Below are 22,702 nucleotides of genomic sequence, written 5' to 3' on the forward strand. Positions count from 1 at the left end.
GCAAGGAACTGGAAAAGCGAAAAGACTGCTACAATAATTGAATGGCAGGTCCAAACGACAGAATATTTACAGTTGGCCATGATGACAGGGAGAATCAGAGGATATCTGACGCAGAAGGTACATAAAGAATGGGAAACATTTAAAGATTACTTGAAAAATTACTGTGACGACAAAAATCTCCTGGCAGACCTTTGACTGATTCTTGTAAGACGAATGTGATAAATAATCATGTACCTTGGATAAGAATTAGGAAAACAAAATAACAGTATGATGCTGTGTGTAAAACAATCAAAATAAGTGATAGTACAATGGGTTTAATTGGAAGTCAACTTTATTTTCTGTTAATTTTCTTTATTTTCTTCTTTCTTATTTTTTTCTGTTCTGTAAAGTAGTAACAGATAAAAGCAATGATTGGTGATGTATATACTGTATACTTGTGTATAGTTGTGTGTTGTTGTATTCTTTAGTATATTATGGTGTGATGTGGGATGATGTGTAATTTAATGCTGTCTGCCAAATAAAGTTAAATAAATAAAAAAAGAAAGAGGTTTAAAATAAAATTGCCAATATCATAATACAGATCTGTTGTGCGACCATGTTTGGACTGCTGTTTACAGTTCTGGTTGCCTCTGCTCGGAAAGGATAATGTGGAGTCAGAAATGGACAACCAAAATTTTCAAGGGAGTGGAGCAGTTGACTTGTGAAGAAAGGTTGCTGTGTTTGAGACTTCTTAGCATAGCTGTCAACTTACAGATTTGAAAATAAGGGACCAGCAGCCTCAAAAATAAGGGATCAGCAGCCAAAATAAGGGATTTTCAGAACACAGGTATGTTCAGCTTCTGAGCCCCTCCGAGCCAAAGGCAGAAAGCCCAGCCAGCAGCCAAGCGAAGCCTCAAGCGGTGGTTCCTACAGCGCAGAAACCCGGCAAAGGGGATGCAGCAAGGAAAACCACCGTCACCTCTCCGCTGGGAAGCGCTGAGCAAAGGCGAGTCCCCAGGCAACGCGGCCGATTTGATCGGCATAAGGAATGCAAGCTCCACCCCCCAGTCGTTCTTAGACTCCTTACTGGGTGAGCAACGCAGCCAAGCAACACAGTTGGAGCCTCCCTCTTCCCTGGCCGGCAGGGAGGGAGGGAGAGGAGCTGTTTCTTTGAAACCCGGGAAATTTAAGGGACATCATCAATAAGGGACAGCAGCAGGACACGGCGCTGGGATAAGGGACTTTCCTGCCAAATAAGGGATGGTTGACAGCTATTCTTCTTAGTTAGAAAAAAGGCAAGTACTGTAAGATGTGAACTGGGCATGGAGAAAGCAGAAAAATGGTTTTCTAATCAATTGTATTGATGCCAATCAATGCAAAAGGCAAGGGCATCAACCAGAATAAACAGGGGAAAGCAGCAGTAAAATATGAACACCGTCTTCCCTGGCACTTTTTGAAAGGCCTTCCTTGCCATTTGCCTCCTCCAACTGGCAACCGGGGTAGACTGCTGCTGTACCAGGAGGCTCTGTGCTTACCTGCCCACAGCTAACATCACGAGCAAGGCCTGGAACTCGCCAACAGCAGCAGCAGTGCTTGTGCTCGCCGGCACTCATTGCACACGGCCCCTCCATTTAACCTTTGTACCACGGAGACGCCCACGGCACAGTGGTTTAAATTTTTAATTCTAATTAATAGGGCCCCAGAGCCATGGCACGTCAAACAAGCTGGTTGATCGGGTGTGTTTTTTTAATCGTAAGTTTGCATCTGCAACCACACAGGGAGAGGAGCAGGCAAGGGGAGGGGGGCGAAATCCGTACACATCATCTCGCTCTTGTGATTATTTTTAGCCTTCAGCGGAGAGGAAGGGAGAAATAATATGTGCGGAGATCAGGAATCTACAGAATGTATTTCTGAATCCAGCCACTCCTTCCCCCAAGAGACAGAAAAGGACGAGGAAGAGAGGGCCAAATCCTGAATGTGGAGTGGAGCCAAGACAGGCCAAAGGAATCCTAGGTGAACACACCTTGTTTTGTTCCGCTGAGCTGCTAGCTTAAGGTTGCCAGACGTCCCCATTTCCCAGGGACAGTCCCGGGACTTACAAATCAGTCCCCATAAAAAATCCATTGAAGTTGAAAAATGCAGGATAGTGTGCACCCGGGAAATGATCTCTTTCAGCTTCTGCCTTCTGGAAGAAGGTACAGGGTTATAAAGACTAGGACTAGCCTCCTGAGAAACAGTTTCTACCCAAATGGGATTTTGGTTTTAAATGCAGTCTAAGGAGTCTCTAGGGATGCAGGTGGCGCTGTGGGTTAAACCACAGAGCCTAGGGCTTGCCGATCAGAAGGTCGGCGGTTCAAATCCCCGCAATGACGGGGTGAGCTCCCGTTGCTCGGTCCCTGCTCCTGCCAACCTAGCAGTTCGAAAGGACGTCAAAGTGAAAGTAGATAAATAGGTACCGCTCCGGCGGGAAGGTAAACGGTGTTTCCGTGTGCTGCTCTGGTTCGCCAGAAGCGGCTTAGTCCTACTGGCCACATGACTCGGAAGCTGTGTCCCAGCTCCCTCGGCCAATAAAGCGAGATGAGCGCTGCAACCCCAGAGTCGGTAACGACTGGACCTAACGGACAGGGGTCCCTTTACCTTTACCTTTTTATTGGAGTATATTGTATTTAAAAATGGGGTATCAGAGTTTTTAGGGGGCTAACCAGGCTGGGATAGCAGGCTTGTTGGTTTTTGAATGTCTTACGTAGATTTTTCAATTCCGTTGTTCTGTATGAGACAATGACAAGAAAGATTATCGTATCGTAAGTGTCCCCAGATTCATTGGAAAAAATCTGGTAACCTTATGCTAGCTTGCTCAACGTGCATGACAATGTGAGAAGAGCCCTTCTGCTGGATCAGGCCAGCGGGGGCTCATCCTGCCCTGTTCTCAAAGTGGCCCGTCAGATGACCCATTGGAAAGCTGCAAAAGCAGGGCCTGAGTGCAGCAGAACTCCTGTGGTTTCCAGCAACTGGCAGCTCAGACCCATTACTGCTTTGAGGGGCAGCCGGGGCTCGTTCATCTGGGAAGGAGAGGGAAACCTCAGACTCCAAATCTCTGCCGCTTTGCAGGATATCTTTGGGAGAAGAAACGGCTCAGGAATAAACCCTACACAAATCTGGAGTGGAGTCCCTAAGGCGGTTGGACGGCGCCTTGTCCGCCTCCTTCCGGCAACTCCTGCAGCCAAGCTGGTGTCAAACGTCTTGTTCTGCTTTCCTTTGGACCACCTCAGCGAGGCCGAGAGGGGGGTCTTGTCGTCTGGACAGCCCAGGACCTCCAGACAAACTGCCCAGGCTTGGATCCGTGGCGGTCCTCCTTTGGTGCTTCGAACACAGCAAAAACTACACAGAAGGCAGCTGTTGCATGTTATGGGTCTCTGCAGCCACAGCAGCTGCTGTGATTCCCCAGTGGTTTTACTATACCACCAGAGGAGCACTCCTTTGTCTCTCAAGAACGACAGATGGCAACAACCACTGCCTCCAGATGCGCAGATCAGAAGGAGCTACAAAGGGTGAGATTCCCACCAGGTATGCTCAGGAGTTTGCTAACAGCTGTTGCAGATTTAGCTGTGGTTAGGGACATGGGTGGCGCTGTGGGTTAAACCACAGAGCCTAGGACTTGCTGATCAGAAGGTCGGTGGTTTGAATCCCCGCGACGGGGTGAGCTCCCGTTGCTTGGTCCCTGCTCCTGCCAACCTAGCAGTTCAAAAGCACGTCAAAGTGCAAGTAGATAAATAGGTACTGCTCCGGTGGGAAGGTAAACGGCGTTTCCGTGCGCTGCTCTGGTTTGCCAGAAGCGGCTTAGTCCTGCTGGCCACATGAGCCAGAAACTGTACGCCGGCTCCCTCGGCCAATAAAGCGAGATGAGCGCCACAACCCCAGAGTCGTCCACGACTGGACCTAATGGCCAGGGGTCCCTTTACCTTTATATATAATAAATGTTCATAAATGTACCAAACAAGCACATACAAAGATCAGCACAGGAAGACCGACCTGAAACCATTTTGACTCCCAAACTGATCAAATGTTTTCTCTGCAAGGAGGGAGGGGGTGAGGGAACCTTCCCATTGTCTCAGGAGTTGGGTAATCACCATCTCAAAGGAATGGCCAGACTACCAGGAAAGGCAATCAGACAAGGCATTATCATACATAATTATTAAACTAAAACAACACAACAAGATGGAAGAAGTAAAATAATAATATTATTGAGATCACACATGGGAGAGGGGGGTATAGGGGAATTTATAAAAAAAATATAATATAATATTTCTAATTGCGTTGCATTTCTATACAATGGTACCTCAGGTTAAGTACTTAATTCGTTCCAGAGGTCCGTACTTAACCTGAAACTGTTCTTAACCTGAAGCACCACTTTAGCTAATGGGGCCTCCCGCTGTTGCCGTGCTGCCGGAGCACGATTTTTGTTCTCATCCTGAAGCAAAGTTCTTAACCTGAAGCACTATTTCTGGGTTAGCGGAGTCTGTAACCTGAAGCGTATGTAACCTGAGGTACCACTGTATAGCAAAGGGAAGTCTATAGCAATTAGGTATATTTTAATCTTGTCAACTATGTAATAGGCTTATGTTACAAAACGAATATGGGTTTTGAATTTGATGTTTGTAATTATTTTTCGGTTTTGGAATAAAGTTAATAAATAAATAAAAAAATATTATTCAACATTTTACTTGCAGAGCTTTCTCCGAAACAAACCAGAAACATCAAGCGATGCATCCAAAAATATTCATACAGTATCTTAAGCTGTCCAACACAGGCTCAGTATCTTCGAATATATTTTTAAAAATTCAAACAGACATAAGCAGAGGTCTGTCTCCTGCACCCAGCCTTAGGCCATTTACTTGGAGAGCGTCATTTACCAAGGACAGCTCCCTTCCAAAATGGCAACACGCAATTGAGAACCTTAATCCCCTAATTTAACATCACTCGCTCACTTGTTAGCTAGCTAGAGAACAACAACAACCAGTTAAAGTTCAGGGACAGCTGCTCTTGCTGTTCAGTGGATTTTCCCAGGGTTTTCCTTTTAACACGGCCTCGTGGAAAAAACCCTTGTTAAAACCTTTTCACCAATACACATTTCAGTGTCAATTATACCAACTATACCTAAGAGTAAGAGGGACGTGGGTGGTGCTGTGGTCTAAACCACAGAGCCTCTTGGGCTTGCCGATCGGAAGGTCAGCGGTTCGAATCCCCATGACAGGGTGAGCTCCCGTTGCTCGGTCCCTGCTCCTGCCAACCTAGTAGTTCGAAAGCACGTCAAAGTGCAAGTAGGTAAATAAGTACCGCTCCGACAGGAAGGTAAACAGCATTTCTGTGCGCTGCTCTGGTTCGCCAGAAGCGGCTTAGTCATGCTGGCCACATGACCCGGAAGCTGTACGCCGGTTCCCTTGGCCAATAAAGCGAGATGAGCGCCGCAACCCCAGAGTTGGTCACGACTGGACCTAATGGTCAGGGGTCCCTTTACCTTTAGCTTTATGCCGACTTTATTACTGAGTTTGCAATTGTTCAAGATAAAATCTATTTTGGAAAAAGAGAAGAAATGAGCAGTGAGCTCATATATCACAAATGGGGTATTTATTTACTGCGTTTGCTACTGTTTAAGACAGGGGTCAGCAACCTAAGGCCCATGGGCCACAAGTGAGATGAGTGCCACAACCCCAGAGTCGGTCACTGCTGGACCTAACAGTCAGGGGTCCCTTTACCTTTTACAGTGGTACCTCAGGTTAAGTACTTAATTCGTTCTGGAGGTCCGTACTTAACCTGAAACTGTTCTTAACCTGAAGCACCACTTTAGCCTATGGGGCCTACTGCTGCCTCCGCGCTGCGGAAGCACGATTTCTGTTCTCATCCTGAAGCAAACTTCTTAACCTGAAGCACTATTTCTGGGTTAGCAGAGTCTGTAACCTGAAGCGTATGTAACCCGAGGTACCACTGTATACCTAAGAGGCCACAGCCAGCAGATATAGTGGCTGCTGAGAACCGTATTCTGCGCAAACCTCCTGCAAAGAGGTTTGCAACACATCTCATAAGAAGTTTTTTTGGGAGAAAGCAGCCATTGCCACCCAGTCCATTTCCGATTTCTCCGACTCAGGGATAAAATAAAACAGTGGGGAAAGGATCTCCAGTTCACCCATTGCATCCACCATAGCTGTCAAGTGTCCCGTATTTGAAGGGACAGTCCCTTATTCCAGCGCCATGTCCCGCTGCTGTCCCTTATTGATGGATGTCCCTTAAATGTCCCTTAAATGATGTCCCTTAAATTTCAAAGGAAGCAGCTCCTCTCCCTCCCTCCCTCCCTGCCGGCCAGGGAGGAGGGAGGCTCCAACTGTGTTGCTTGGCTGTGTTGCTCACCCAATAAGAAGTCTAAGAACGACTGAGGGGGGTGGAGCTTGCATGCCTTGTGTGTGGCTAGTTAATGCAAGCTGAGGGGGTTTTTGAATGTTGGACGCCATTTTGTTGCAAGTGCTGCTGCAAACTTCGCAGTGCAAAGCCAGGCCAGGGAGCCATCTTAAGTTGAGGCTGCATAGGCCTTGTGGTGCATGTGATTCAGATTCTATTCAGTTGAACCTCTGGTTACAAAGTTGGTTGGACAGTGTTCTCGAAGCTACCAGCATGAGTTTGACCAGACTGCAGGAAGATAGGAAGACTGGAGTGCCTGGAACAGGTGAGGCTGCAGGTCCCTTATTTTGGCTGCTGGTCCCTTATTTTCAAGGCTGCTGGTCCCTTATTTTCAAATCTGTAAGTTGACAGCTATGGCATCCACACTTCTCATTCCTTCCTCCCTGCACCCTCACCATTTCCTGAACAAGGACAGTTTGCAGACACGAGGAATGAAACAGGTTTCCCACCCCCCTTCCCGGTTCCCTGTGCTTGGCGCCATCTGGGCGCCTGCGGCCCACTCACCAGCTGGAACAGGCAAAACAGGAGGAGAGGCTTCAAGCAACCCCAAGGGAAAAAGAAAAAGAGAGGGACAGGGATCCAAAGTATTCTACGTACCTCATTTGGGCTTAAATCAAGGGTCATCTACTACAACAGGCTTCCTCAACCTCGGCCCTCCAGATGTTTTGAGACTACAATTCACATCATCCCTGACCACTGGACCGGCCAGCTAGGGATCATGGGAGTTGTAGGCCAAAACATCTGGAGGGCCGAGGCTGAGGAAGCCTGTACAGTGGTACCTTGGGTTACATACACTTCAGGTTACAGACTCCGCTAACCCAGAAATAGTACCTCGGGTTAAGAACTTTGCTTCAGGATGAGAACAGAAATCGCATGGCGGTGGCGTGGCGGCAGTGGGAGGCCCCATTAGCTAAAGTTAAGGTTAAGAACAGTTTCAGGTTAAGAACGGACCTCCGGAACGAATTAAGCTCTTAACCCGAGGTACCACTGTACTAAGGAAATCAGCCCTGAGTGCTCACTAGAAGGACAGATCCTGAAGCTGAGGCTCCAAGACTTTGGCCACCTCAGGAGAAGAGAAGACTCCCTGGAAAAGACCCTGATGTTGGGAAAGATGGAGGGCACAAGGAGAAGAGGACGACAGAGGACGAGATGGTTGGACAGTGTTCTCGAAGCTACCAGCATGAGTTTGACCAAATTGCGGGAGGCAGTGGAAGACAGGAGTGCCTGGCGTGCTCTGGTCCAGGGGGTCACGAAGAGGCGGACACCACTAAATGACTAAACAACAACAACAACAACACTGTACTGCACTTAGCCCTCCCTGGAAGCGGTGCCAACATTTTTAAATGCTCCAAAGTCGAAAGAGGGAGGGAGAGAAAGTGAAGCAGCAATGAGGAAAAAGCCACGAACCGCGCAGAGGATTTCACTAGAGGGGAAATTACTCATGCTTCTCCTTGCCCCAACTCCCTGCACACACACACAAACACACCATGCCTGCAGAACTGAGCCACGTTCAACCCACCACGTAGCGTGGCGCCCTGCCCTCAGCAGAACCAACTCCAGGCCCGGGCAGGCAGCCCACAGCAGAGACACTGGTCCCTTGGCAAGCGGCTCCACAGGACAGATTGGGAGGTCCGTAGCCTGTGCCGCCTGGACCCTGGCTCCCCTCAGCCCCGGCTGGGTCAGAAAGAGGGATGAGCCAGTGTGGCGGAACAGTTAAGAGCATAGGACGAAGCTCTGGGTTCGAATCCCCGCTCAGCCACAAAGCTCCCTGAACAACTGCCTCTCAGCCTTAACTGACCTCGCAGGGTTGTTTTGAGGGTGGAATGGGGAGGGGGGAGAGTAACGTGGGCACCACCTTGAGCTCCTTGGAGGAAAAGGTGGTTTGGAGACGCAACAAACAAATAAATCCAGTAAGCGCTTGAATCAATCTGGTTTGCATTATCCGAAACGGTCTGCGAACTCTTCCTTTGAAAGCTGCATTTCTCCGAAATTTGGCAATGCTGTTTTCCAGCCGTGCAGCATTTAGATGATGATAATAATAATAATAATAATAATAATAATTTTAAAAAAAACACATCTGTTGGGGAAAACACACCTGAAGATGGACATGGAGATGTCAGTGAAGCTAACAATCCAAATTCATTTTTTAAATTTGTGTTGTGTATAGTATAGTATATATTATTTGCATTTATGATTTTGTACGTAATGTTGGCTTAACACTCAAATCAGTTACTCTGCATGCTGATGTTGAGTAAATTCCAGTTTTAGTGTTTTATAGCTCCTATTTTGGAAAAGTGGCATTTGTCTTTCTGATAGTTGAAAAATTAATTAAAAAACTCAAAAATGTGTTAGGGAGAAGCCACTTGCCGGAAATGGATGCACTGGTCAAAACGGCATATTAAAAATGTGTTCGTTAGGAGAAATCCACTCTAGGATGCTGATGAATTTTCATGAGGATTCTTTAAAAATAAAATCTTTTAAATCTCAAATTGCTGCAAAATGAAGAGAAGAAATGGAGAGAGTCGAAACTAACAGATTCTTCCATCCCTAGTTAGGGATAGTGGCAGCATTAGGCCAGGACTGCACCTTTCCTCTCTCCTGAATAAATAATAATAATAATAATAATAATAATAATAATAATAATAATAATAATTTATTTGTACCCCACCCATCTGGTTGGGCTTCCCCAGCCACTCTGGATGGCTTCCAACAAAGATCAGAAATACATTAAAATGTCACACATTAAAAACTTCCCAAAACAGGAATGTTCTTAAATTCCTCCTGAAAGCCAATAGCGAGGGAGGGCGGCACACCTCAAGAGGGAGGGCATTCCCCAAATGAGAAAAACCCACCAAAAAAAGCCTTGTCATGGGTCCATTCCAACTGGGCAGCAGCCAACTGGACCCCATCATCATCTCTGCCTATCATGGGGCCTGAGACGGTGGATACAGGGAAAATATTTGGGTCCCAAGCCATTTAGAACTTCATACACTGGTACGAATGCCTTGAACTGGCAGATACCGTATTTTTCGCTCCATAAGACGCACTTTTTTCTTCCTAAAAAGTAACGGGACATGTCTGTGTGTCTTATGGAGCGAATGCGTGGTCCCTGGTGCCGAATTGCCCAGGGGCAGAAAGCAGATCATGCTTTTTTTTTTTTATGAAAGAGGGAAGTGGCCACTAATCAGCAAGCGATCAGGGAGGAAGATAAGGGACGCTGGCCATAAAGGAGGCTGCCTGGGAGGGGGGAGGTAAAGACAGCAAACTTGCAAGGAGAGGAGACTAAATCAATGAGGAGAGAAATTAGAAGAAAAGGAGGAGCAAAAAACTGCTCCAGCTAAGGAAAAGACACTAAAGCAAACAAGAGGGAAGGGAGTGTTGAAAGGAAGCAGCTGATCGGCAAGCGATCAGGAGGGAGATAAGGGAGGCTAGCGAAAAAGGAGGCTGCCTGGGAGTGGGGAGGTAAAAGCCCATGGATCCTCAGGATTTTTACATTGGATTACCCCAAATTCACCATCAGATCACATAGCATGTCCATGGCTACAACCTGCGCCAAAAAAACCACGCACCCACTGTTGCTTGGGGCTGCAATGGTGCAAAAACGTGGTTACAAAGCATGGATCCACATGGATCCTCAGGATTTTTGCACTGGGCTACCCCAAACTCACCATCAAATCACATGTCTGTGGCCACAGCGTGAACCACAAAAATCATACATCCACTGTTTTGTTCAGAATATTTTTTTTTCTTGTTTTCCTCCTCTAAAAACTAGGTGCATCTTACAGTCGGGTGCGTCTTATGGAGCGAAAAATACGGTAACACAAGGCATGGTCTCCCACCAGGCTGCCCTTCTCACCAACCACGTTCTGCAAAGGCCCAGCATTATGTTCTCACAGTGGCCAAAAAACCCCAAAGAACCTAGGAATCCAGATAATAATAATAATAATAATAATAATAATCCAGATAATAATAATAATAATAATAATAATAATAATAATAATAATTTTATTTGTATCCCGCCCTCCCTAGCCAAAACCGGGCTCAGAGCAGCTAACAACAGGTAAAAATAGCAGTGTACATAAAATTGCACAGTTAATTAATTAAAATTCATTCTAGAATCAATTCAGAATCAAATTAATGGCAACCATTGGGCTAGAGTTCTATGAGGATTACCAAAGGAGGGGGTCAGACTGTGCCCTGCCCAAAGGCCTGGTGGAACAGCTCCATCTTGCAGGCCCTGCAGAAAGATGTCAAGTCCTGCAGGGCCCTAGTCTCTTGTGACAGAGCGTTCCACCAGATCGGGGCCACGGCCGAAAAAGCCCTGGCTCTGGTTGAGGCCAGCCTAACCTCTCTGAGGCCTGGGACCTCCAAGATATTTTTGTTTGAAGATCATAAGGTCCTCTGTGGGGCATGCCAGGAGAGGCGGTCCCGTAGGTACGAGGGTCCCAGGCTGTATAGGCTTTAAAGGTTAAAACCAGCACCTTAAACTTGATCCTGCACTCCACCGGGAGCCAGTGCAGCTGGTATAGCACCGGGTGAATGTGATCTCACAGCGAGGACCCCGTAAGGAGTCTCGCTGCAGCATTCTGCACCCGCTGGAGTTTCTGGGTCAGTCTCAAGGGCAGCCCCACGTAGAGTGAGTTACAATAATCCAGTCTGGAGGTGACCGTCGCATGGATCACAGTGGCTAGGTCAGGGCGAGAGAGGTAAGGAGCCAACTGCTTAGCTTGGCGGAGATGAAAAAATGCCGCCTTTGTTATAGCTGCAATCTGCGCCTCCATGGAAAGGGAGGTGTTGAAGATTACACCCAAACTCTTAACGGACGGTGCTGGCACTAATTGCACCCCCGCAAGAGATGGGAGTTGTCCCCCCAATCCCATATCGTCCCGACCCAGCCAAAGGACCTCTGTCTTCGAAGGATTTAACTTCAACCGGCTCCCACGTAACCATCCAGCCACAGCTTCCAGACATCTGGCCAGTGTGTCTGGGGCCGAGTCAGGATGGCCATCCATCAACAGATAGAGTTGGGTGTCATCAGCATACTGATGGCAGCCCAGCCGAAACACTCCGGACAAGCTGGGAGAGGGGGCGCATAAAGATGCTGAAAAGCATCGGGGAGAGTATCGCACCCTGGGGCACTCCACACACCAAGGAGTGGCAGGATGACAATTCCCCCCCAAGCGCCACCCTCTGTCCCCGACCCGAGAGAAATGAGCACAGCCATTGAAGGACTGTGCCCTGTGTTATGTAGTGAAGTTTCACCCTGGGCCAGCAGGGGGATACTGTAGATAGTTTTCACTCAGGTCTGTAGATAGTTTTCACTCAGGTCCATGTCAGTTATTTTAGGCGGGAAACTCTGGGTTGTTGTTGCTACAATGTTGACAGCCGGCTGCCTATAAAAGCAGGCCGGCTGAGCTGTTTGCTAGTCAGTTCTATTCCAGCTTACAAAATAAAGAGCTGCTTTGGAGAAATCGCTGTGTTGTCTGCTATGTCAGCCCACAACTTAACACCCTGAATCCCTACGTATCCGAGCACAAGAGCCACTTTCCCCTCCTGTGGTTTCTGGAGACTTATTCAGAAGCATGGCTGATTCCAACTGTGCACTGAAGACAGCCTTCAAGGGCAGCCCCACGCAGAGCACTGCAGTAGTCTAAGCAGGAAGTCCTTAGAGCAGGGGTCCCCAAACTAAGGTCTGCGGGCTAGATAAGGCCCGAGGGACTCGTTTATACGGCCGGCGGCAACCCCCACTGCCCGATCTTACCGGCACTGTACTTCCGGGTCGGAGGAGCACCGGAAATAGCTTATGCGCATGCGCAAGCGTTATTTGCGCATGCACAAGTGTTATTTCCGGTGCACATCCGGGTCGGAGGAGGCCCGTGCACATGCGCACAAGCAATTTCCAGTGCTCCTCCGACCCAGAAGTGTGCCAAGAGAAATGCCAATTCATTTCATACGAGATTCAGTTCATACGAGATTGGCCTAGGATTTTTAAATATGTAAGGATAGGAATTAAGATGTTTAAAGCCAGAATAGAAGGAATGAAAGATGTTAAGTGATCAAGATAATTTTTCTTTGAGAAGATAGATTTTGGAAAACTGTTAAAATGATATATAATGAAATTCAACCAGGGGGATTTTTTATTTATTTTTATTTTTTAGAAGCCTCTGAAATAGAGGACACTATTTCAGAGGCTTCTACTCTGCAGCCTCTTACAGTTGTTTTAACTGCGAGTCTTTCAGTTCTTATGCTCTTACAGTTGTTTCAACTGCATATTTTTATTTGTTTTTAGTTTTTATCTGTTTTAATTATCAGTTTTTATCCATCTATTATCTGTGTTTAATCTTGTATTTTATTCAGATGTTTTATCCTATGCTTGTTTCTTTGTCCTTATTTGCTCCAACATTTATCAGTTTAAAAAAGCCTAACTGCTATTTTATTTATATGTTTGTTTGTTTTTTATCCTGGTCTGTGACCGTAATAAAGTTCATTACCCAACCAGGGGGATTTGAGGAAGTCACTTAACAATGTTACCCAGTGGCGTAGCGTGGGGGGTGCAGGGGGGCCGGCCGCACCGGGTGCAACATCTGGGGGTTAGGGTTGGGGGCGCAAATCCACGGGTTTGGGGGCGCAAATCCACGGGTTAGGGGGCACAAATTACTTGCCTTGCCCTGGATGCTGACAACCCATGCTACGCCACTGATGTTACCAAGATTGGTTTAATTAGAATTAGGATGTTTGTTTGTTTGTTTAAAAAAAATTTGGGGGGAAAATTTAATTTTAAAAATTGGGGAAAAAGAAGGAGAAATGCCAGTTCATTTCGGGGCCCAATTCAAAGTTCTCACAGTAGTATTTAAAGCCCTGAACAACTCAGGCCCCAAATTCCCAAGGAGACCGCCTCCTTCCCTACAGACCCCCTTGGATGCTAAGCTCGGATTGTAAATTGTTTTAGGCTGTTTTCGATTTTGCATTTTAATTGCTGGGACCATAGGGTGGAGGCAGGAAATAAAAATATATCCTTGTTGCAGCGGGTTGGGCTAGATGACCCATGGGTTCCCACCCAGCTCTACACTTCTTTTTGATCCTATGGCCATCATCGTCTCTGCCCCCGACCCTGTAGCCATCCCTCCGGCACAGCACAGACTGAAAGCTCTTTTGGGGAGAGGCTCACGCTCTTTGCTTAAGTCGCTTTGCAAAAACACCCTACGAATGTTTGTTTGTTTTTTTAATGCATATAGTTCTGGATGGATTATGTGGATTAAATGCCTATAAGGCGAGATTCTCTGAAGCTGCTATGCGCATGGATAACTCCTTTTTATCTCTCTCACACACAGAGAGAGACACATGCCATTTCTCAGAAACCACCAAGACATATACTCCACAGGGTTGCTTTGCAAGAGACTCTCCAGATGTTGCCACATGAAGTTCCCATCATCCCTGGCCAGCTGTTTGTGGCTCTTGGAAAGTGGAGAGCAGCAAACACCTGGAAGATGTTATCGAGACTGCCTCTGAACAAGGGTCAATCGCCTTTTCAGCCCTCATTTGCAATTTTAAAACCTGGATTATTTGTCTCTGCTCGCTAGTCTTTTCAAGCAATGTTTGTTTAGAAATGCAGGTGGCTAAGGTTGGTGGAGACATTGCATACTCCTGTAGGGAGTGTGTGTGTTTTTTTACATATCACTTTGGAAGACAGGCGAACTAATGCCAATGTACTAGAAGAAGCAAAGATCACAAGGGTTGAAGCAATGATTCTTCAACATCAACTTCGTTGGACTGGCCATGTTGTGCGGATGCCTGATGATCGTCTTCCAAAGCAACTCCTCTATTCCGAACTTAAAAATAGAAAGCTTAATGCTGGTGGTCAGCAAAAGAGGTTTAAAGACTCTCTCAAGGCAAATCTTTAAAAATGTACAGTGGTACCTCAGGTTAAGTACTTAATTCGTTCCGGAGGTCTGTTCTTAACCTGAAACTGTTCTTAACCTGAAGCACCACTTTAGCTAATGGGGCCTCCTGCTGCTGCCGCGCCGCCGGAGCCCGATTTCAGTTCTTATCCTGAAGCAAAGTTCTTAACCTGATGCACTATTTCTGGGTTAGCGAAGTGTGTAACCTAAGGCATATGTAACCTGAAGCGTATGTAACCCGAGGTACCACTGTAGTATAAACATCGACAACTGGCAAATATTGGCCTGCAAGCGCTCCAGTTGGAGAACAGCCTTGACCAAAGGTGTCATGGGCTTTGAAGACATTAGAACTCAAGACAAAAGGGAGAAGTGTGCTAAGAGGAAGGCACGTTTGGCAAACCCTCGCAGGGATCAATTCCTGTCCGGAAACCTATGTTCCCACTGTGGAAGAACATGTGGATCCAGAATTGGCCTCCACAGTCACTTATGGATTCACTGTTAAGACCGTGTTCATGGAAGACAATCTTACTAGGCTATGAGGGATCGCCAAAGAAGAAGAAGAAAAAGAAGAAGTGTGTGTTTTAATACAATTACCGTAATTTTTGCTCTTTAAGACTCACTTTTTCCCTCCTAAAAAGTAAGGGGAAATGTGTGTGCGTCTTATGGAGCGAATGCAGGCTGCGCAGCGATCCCAGAAGCCAAAACAGCAAGAGGGATCACTGCTTTCACTGCGCAGCGATCCCTCTTGCTGTTCTGGCTTCTGAGATTCAGAATATTTTTTTTCTTGTTTTCCTCCTCCAAAAACTAGGTGCGTCTTGTGGTCTGGTGCGTCTTATAGAGCTAAAAATACGGTGCCTGTTTACGCAGAATGCAATCGACTCTATAGAATGTAGAGCCTAAGCCCATAAAAAAAGCATTTTGGGTCAGACTAGTGGCCCAAATCTCATTCTCACAATGGCCAACCAGATGCCCCCACAAGGAGGACCTGAGCACAACATTAACTCTCCCCTCTTGCTAAGTCCAGCAACTGGCCTTCCACAGCATCGCTGCCTACAACCATGGAGCCACAGCAGAGCCATCAATGACCTTGTCTTCCACAAATTCATCGGATCCTGAGAAAGCAGAGAGATGGGGTTCCTGCAGAGCTCTGGATGTTTTTGGAACTCGACTCCAAGCAGCCAGCTTGGCCAACGTCCAGTAAGATGGAGAGTTGTAGTCCATCAACATTGGGGGAGGGTGTCAAAGGTTCCCCACCCCTGACATAGGGGATGGAGATAGTGGCAGACCTACATTTTTGGGGTACCCTGAAGCTTGAATGGTCAAGGGAACCTCCATGCAGCCAACAACGAAGTCTAGGTGACAACTACAGATAGGTAGCCGTGTTGGTCTGCCATAGTCAAAACAAAATAAAAAAAATCCTTCCAGTAGCACCTTAAAGACCAACTAAGTTAGTTCTTGGTATGAGCTTTCGTGTGCATGAGCAGAAGTGTGCATGCACACGAAAACTCATGCCAAGAACTAACTTAGTTGGTCTTTAAGGTGCTACTGGAAGGAATTTTTTTATTTTGTTTTAGGTGACAACTGTTAGCCTCTTTGGTGGGTTTGCTCCACAACACATTGCCACTTTTTTATTAAAAAAAAAAAAATAGCTACCACATCTCAGATTTTGATTAAAATTGTTGTACTGGATTATCTCACATGCCAAAACCACTGGAGTCAATAAAAACACCCCCTGCCTTGTAGTTTTCGAGGTCTGCTCAGTTGGTAGAGAAGGAGAACTCAAGGGTTTGAGCAAAAATATTCCTGCATTGATGAAAGTTGGACTAGATGATCCTCGTGGTCCCTTCCATGCTTCTGTGGGGGTGTAATTTAGGGAAATGTCATATATGTGCATGATGCATTTTTTAAAAGCAATTTTTTAAAGCAGTGTGGGGCCCTCAAGCTTAAGCTTCTTTAGTTTCATAGAAGGTTTGCCCCTGGATGAAAAAGACTCTATGTTTCTTCTTCAGTAGGATCCTCTCAAGGCTCCCAGTGAGGTCGCAGAATCAAACAATTGCGTTCCCCGCGCAGCTTGAGACATCATCATCATCATCATACAGTGGTGCCTTGGTTCTCAAACACTGAAAACCTGGAAGTAAGTGTTCCAGTTTGCGAGTGTTTTTCGGAAGCTGAACATCCGATGCGGCCGTCGGCTATTGTTTTCGAGGCACCTGCACCAATCGGAAGCCGCTCCTTGGTTTTCAAATATTTTGGAAGTCAAATGGACTTCCAGAACGGATTACGTTTGGCGCTTTTGTTTTTGCTATTAATTTTGTGTTTTTGTTTTTGAGGCTTTTTCAGTTAAATTGTTATTGTGACTGTGCAGAACCCAGTACAGCTACTGACTGACTGACTGACTGATTGATTGTGTGACTGCGGAAATGGATAAAAGCCCCCCATCCAAACAATGACTAACATCAGTGCAGGTAAGAATTTATATATATATATATCATCTACAATACTGTCTTATTTATTTTACAGTACAGTACATTGATTATTGCTTTCATTTTATGGATCAATGGTCTCGTTCGATAGTAAAATTCATGTCAAATTGCTGTTTTAGGGGTTGTTTTTTAAGGTCTGGAACGGATTGATCTGTTTTGCATTACTTTCTATGGGAAAGCGCGCCTTGGTTTTGGAACCCCTTGGTTTTGGAACAGACTTCCGGAATGAATTAAGTTGGAGAACCAAGGGACCACTGTAATAATGTTGAGAACCCCCAACCAATGGCTGTCTAGCCTCCCACCTGATGAAGACCTCTCATGAGCGAGAGACCACCCACCCCACTGGGTCACCAGCTCCATCATCAAACTCCTCCTGCCAATGTCGTTCCTCCCCGTGGCCAGCCAAAGCCGCCATTGAGTCATTCCTTCCAAACGCACAACCAAAATCTACCCTCCTGACTCTTGAGCTCATTAGACAACAGAGAACAGGAGACGTTCTCCTTCCACCAAACGGCATGTTCCAATCGTCACTCCACATACAATGCCAGCTAAATAATTCCGTGTTTCCTCCCAGGAGGGAAGGAGAAGGGGGTTCAGTTCAGTGGCAAGGCACCTCTTTGCTTTGCAGGTCCAACTCTCAACATCACCAGGGAGGGCTCCCTTTGAAACCCCACAGGGATGCTGTTGGCCAAGCTACCGTATTTTTTGCTCTATAAGAGTCACTTTTCCCCTCCTAAAAAGTAAGGGGAAATGTGTGTGCATCTTATGGAGCAAATGCAGGCTGCGCAGCTGTCCCAGAAGCCAGAACAGCAAGAGGGATCGCTGCGCAGCGATCCCTCTTGCTGTTCTGGCTTCTGAGATTCAGAATATTTTTTTTCTTGCTTTCCTCCTCCAAAAACTAAGTGCATCTTGTGGTCTGGTGCGTCTTATAGAGTGAAAAATATGGTAGATGGACCACTGGGCTGACTCAGTACAAAGCAGCTCCCAATTTTTGAGGGTTTCTATTGCATCATGAGGACTGGAAGCTTACATTATTATTATTAGGGGAAGAATCACCAGGTTTTTTTTGCATATAAAAGGTCCCAGTTTCGATCCCAAGCATATCCAGGTAGGGCTGGAATAAGACCCCTGCCCAGGCACCCTGGAGAGCTGCTGCCACTCATTGTAAGGTAAAGGTAAAGGGACCCTGACCATCAGGTCCAGTCGTGGCCGACTCTGGGGTTGCGGCGCTCATCTCGCTTTATTGGCCGAGGGAGCCAGCGTACAGCTTCCGGGTCATGTGGCCAGCAGGACTAAGCCGCTTCTGGCGAACCAGAGCAGTGCACGGAAACACCGTTTACATTCCCGCCAGAGTGGTACCTATTTATCTACTTGAACTTTGACATGCTTTTGAACTGCTAGATTGGCAGGAGCTGGGACCGAGCAACAGGAGCTCACTCCGTCACGGGGATTCGAACCACCAACCTTCCGATCGGCAAGCCCTAGGCTCTGTGGTTTAACCCACTGCGCCACCCGCGTCCCACCAGTCATTGTAGATAATGCTAAGATGGATGGGCCCACATAAGAACAGAAGAAGGCTCTGCTGGATCAGGCCAATGGCCCCACCTAGACTAATAATAATAATAATAATAATAATAATAATAATAATAATAATAATTTTTATTTATACCCCGCCCTCCCCAGCCAAGGCCGGGCTCAGGGTGGCTAACAAGCAATAATAAAAACAACTTAAAAACAAAATTAAGATACAACATTAAAATATTGAAACATTAAAATATTAAAATGTATCCTCATCGCAGGAGGAGAAGGAAAGGAAAAAAGAAAGAGAGGGAGGGAATCAAACTGGCTCCAAGCCAAAGGCCAGGCGGAACAACTCTGTCTTACAGGCCCTGCGGAAAGAAATCAGATCCCTCAGGGCCCTGGTCTCATGAGGCAGAGCGTTCCACCAGGCCGGAGCCAGTGCTGAAAAGGCCCTGCCTCTGGTTGAAGCTAATCTAACTTCCTTAGGGCCCGGGACCACTAGGGGGTTGCTATTTATGGACCTTGAGGCTCTTAAGAGTAGTATCCTGTTCTCACAATGGCCAGTGCAAAACCCACAAGATTTGACCACAAGACCTCACTCCTTTCCTGTGGTTTGCGGAAGCCCTTCCAGTCCGACTTAAGCCTGCTGCAAAGCGTGTCACGCAAAAATCGGTGCAGGCGCAAGGCCGTGTGCCTCTTGAAAGTAACACACATACCAACAAGGTGATTCAGTCTCGCCCCTGGAAAAGTTTGGCGCGGGGAACCTGCTGTTTTGCAGAGTTTGCCGCTGGTCTCCGATTCCCCCCAGCCCCCCAGCTCCCCCCCCCCATGGGATAGTCAAGGGTCAGGGATGATTCCAACCTTGTTTGGAGGGTCCACCTGAGATAAGGACCAGCTTAGGCCCACAGGCCTTCAACTATCTGCAACAAAACATTGCCCTTCCGTACATCGCAAGGCAGCAACAGGCCAGGATTCGCCACTGACTGTGCTGTCCACACGTAGCCCCATCTCAATGCCTTTTTTTGGGGGGGGGTTGTTTTCAAGCACATATAACACACACACACACACAGCCCGCCCCTCTCTCATACACACTATGGGTTTGCATCTGCCAGTGTCCCATGAAATGTTAAAGGCACCCAAGACCTTTCGACTGGAAGTTTAAATGCTGGGGAGCAACTGCAGGCAGCTTTTAGGGTCTAGCATCAGAGATAGCAGTCAAGAGCCATTTTGGTTAGCATAGCATGCATATATATATAGTCGTGCCCCCCAGTGTTCCTGTCAAAAGCCTTTTTTTCCAGAAAATGAAAAGGGAGTAGAGGAAAGAGGGGGGTGGAGGGGGGGAAGGTCCCTGAAGGGTAGAAACACATCATAAATGATATGAAAATGGGCTTTTTTTTTAGGACGGGGTGGTGGTGCTGGTGGTGGGTGAGGTTTGGATGGAGGGTGTGGGAAGAGAAATGGGGAGGTGTCTGGGAATGGGGTCTGGAAAGAACAGGAGGAAAGGAAGAGAAAATGCACAGAGGAGGAGATAGGGGGGGAGAGAAGCCATATAGGCTCCAAGGCTCCTGAATGAGACCTCCCCACCCCCCACCCCAGTTTAACCTGCAAGGAGGTGGGTCACACAGGTGTCCAGGCAAGACAAGGTGAGAGGGTGGCAGCACCAGCCTTGAAGCTCGGGCTAGCGGTGGGCCTGAGAACAGAGTGAGATGCTCTTGGAAGCTGATCTGGTTATGGGTTAAGGGGAGGGAAATTGGGGGGGGGCAGCGATGGTGAAAGGGACGGAGGGGGTTAATGGAGCAGAATGAGAAAGAGAGAGCCTGCAGGGGGGTGGCGGCATTAAAGAGCAGATGGAATAAAACACAACTATATAAGGGGTTTATAGAGCAGCAGCAAAAAAAATGGGGGGGGCAGAGAAACAGGCTTGATGTGGAGAGCTAAGGGTGAGACGATGAGCAAAACGCTTCCCGCCCCCGCTTCACCCGCCCGCCCAGATAGAATGAAGATTATTATTTGAAGGGAGGGAGGTGTAAAAGGATGGATGGAGGGAAATATTGCATGCAGGGTGGTGGGAGAAAGTGATCGGATGGATGAAAATGACAGGATGGAGAATGTAGTTGGGGGGGTGGGGTGGACAGATTGGTAGAAAGGGAAGAAAAGGTTGAGGAGGATGGATTAGGCGGGGGGGGGGGGAGTAGGGTGCGCGAGGGAGAGGAGCGGAGAGGAAAGGCGAGCGGGGAGAACAGAAGGAGAGAAAGGAAATGATGGATTAAAAACACAAGGGCGCACCTTTGTGCATGCCAGTGTACCGGTCCTTCAGCACCGTCAGCTCGTAGATCTGCCCGAACTGCTCGAAGAGGGGCTTGAGGTCCTTCTCCTCGAGGTTCCGGGGGATCTGCCCTACAAAGAGCTTGATAGCATCTAGGTCCTTCATGCCCTCGGGCTCGGAGCTGCTGCCGCCGCCGCCGCTGCCGCTGCTCATGGGGGAGGCGCGGGGCGGTTGCTGGGATTGCGCCTTCCGCCTGGGCTCGCTCGCCGGCAGTCTGGCCATCCCCCGAGCCCCCAGCGCGGGCTGCGCAGTGGAGGATGCTGCGAGAAGGAAGAAGGCGGCGCGCAAGATGCCACTGGAGGGGGAAAAGGATGCTGCCGAGCGCAGCATCAGGACCACAAAAAAGCAGCTGCTAGACAGCGACACCGCCTGGCCGTTCCGGGGAAGTGCACGGGGGGTTTCGGGGAGCGTAAAAGCGGGGTGTTGCTGGGAGCTGGATTGGGAGCTTGGAAGTGTGGCACGGGGAGGAGGAGGGGGGGTGCGTTATGTCCCAAACTAGGCAGGGATGCAAAGGCAAATATTATTAACCCAACGAACCGGGAAGGGGAGGGAAGAAAAGGATGCAACAAGGTGTTTGGTGAATTTGAAGAACCGCTTTGTTGAATTAAACAAAGGATGCTATTCAGCCAGGAACCTGTTCCTTAAAGTAGACAGATCCACACACACACACACACCCCGCCACGCTTTCTTGCTCCCCCATCAGCTGCCAAAATAGACTGCCTTTGCCCTCGGAGGTTCTGTTATAAATACTTTCAGACACACATAAAGGGTCAAGGCGATGTGTTGCCGTCCAAATGTTGTTAAACTACCGTTCCCATCATCCCTGACCACCAGCCAGGCTGACAGGGGCGGACGGGAGCTGGAGTCTAGCAAATCGCCACCAGTTCTCTGAAGAAGGGATTGCGAAGTCAATAACAGCCATTTATTGGTTACTAGTCACATTTATTTTTAGCAAAACGCCTCTTTGCATTTGTTAAATCCTCCCAGGGTGATTATTTTCTGGGATTTGTTTCCAAAGAACCGCAAGCACATGCACACACGCATAGCTCAGGAGCAGTTATATTTATTAGCTAACCACAACCACGTTTCGTGTCATCCCTCTCTCACACCCTCACTACCACAGCAAATCTCAAAGTGATTTTTCAAAGTAGCTTGTCTCTTAGAATTTCTGGATAGCTGCGTCGATTTGCAGAATTACTGCCTTCATGTTGAACCACTGTTCAGTAGACAGGGAAATCCCTGGGTAGGAGAGAGAGAGAGAGAGAGAGAGAGAGAGAGAGAGAAATTGGTTAATTGTTCGCAGGAGAGACTCACCAAGGGTGAAACTAAGAATGTCCTTCCAGCAGCTGTGTAAGATAACCTTTTGTTCCTTTTCTCAAATTTTTGAACTGCTCCTATTTCTACATTTAGTCAGGTTGGAAAGAAAGAAAGAAAGAAAGAAAGAAAGAAAGAAAGAAAGAAAGATAGATTGTGGACTAGAATCATCGCGAGGCCTTGGATGTTAACACAGTTGGTTGGTGAGTCAAACCCTGTGCCCTGGCGCCACCTCGTGGGCACACAATTTTATACCTCTCCTCCCAGGTTTCTCATCACCAGCTTTCTAGAATCTAGATTCAGGTAGGTAGCAGTGTTGGTCTGACGCAGTCGAAATTAAAAATAAAAAAATTATCCAGTAGCACCTTAGAGACCAACTAAGTTTGTTCCGGGTATAAGCTTATACCCAGAACAAACTTAGTTGGTCTCTAAGGTGCTACTGGACAATTTTTTTATTTTTAATTTATATCACCAGCCTTGTCGAAGATCGACCAGAAGCTTTCCCCTGGAGAAGAGAAACGCCATTGTGCCAAAGCTTAAATCAGGGGTGGCTGCCTACTTTAATAAAATATGGGGGGGTAAGTCCCCCCCCTACACACATAATGGATCACACGATGCAGTGCATGTACACCATTTGAATGGCAATGCTCATTAATGGGGGGTAAAGCCCCCTTAAATATTTTATTGGGGGGGCAAAGGAACCTCCGCCCTAGGAGTTGGCTCCTAGGCTT

The 22,702-nt window shown here is 47.4% G+C and overlaps 1 protein-coding gene across 2 annotated transcripts in view; it reads right to left on the bottom strand.

Moving 5' to 3' along the window:
- Nucleotides 1-20,955, bottom strand: part of CELF5 (CUGBP Elav-like family member 5) — an 82,072-nt gene extending 61,117 nt beyond the window's left edge. For both annotated transcript variants that reach the window (XM_081846281.1, XM_081846280.1), the window contains exon 1: nt 20,618-20,955. In XM_081846281.1, coding sequence (XP_081702407.1) covers nt 20,618-20,879 — 262 coding nt within the window. In that variant the 5' untranslated portion in view covers nt 20,880-20,955. The remainder of the gene's footprint in view (nt 1-20,617) is intronic.
- Nucleotides 20,956-22,702: the final 1,747 nt, after the last annotated feature.

This window comes from Podarcis erhardii, assembly GCF_964252035.2.
Source record: "Podarcis erhardii genome assembly, chromosome: 18".
Taxonomy (NCBI): domain Eukaryota; kingdom Metazoa; phylum Chordata; class Lepidosauria; order Squamata; family Lacertidae; genus Podarcis; species Podarcis erhardii.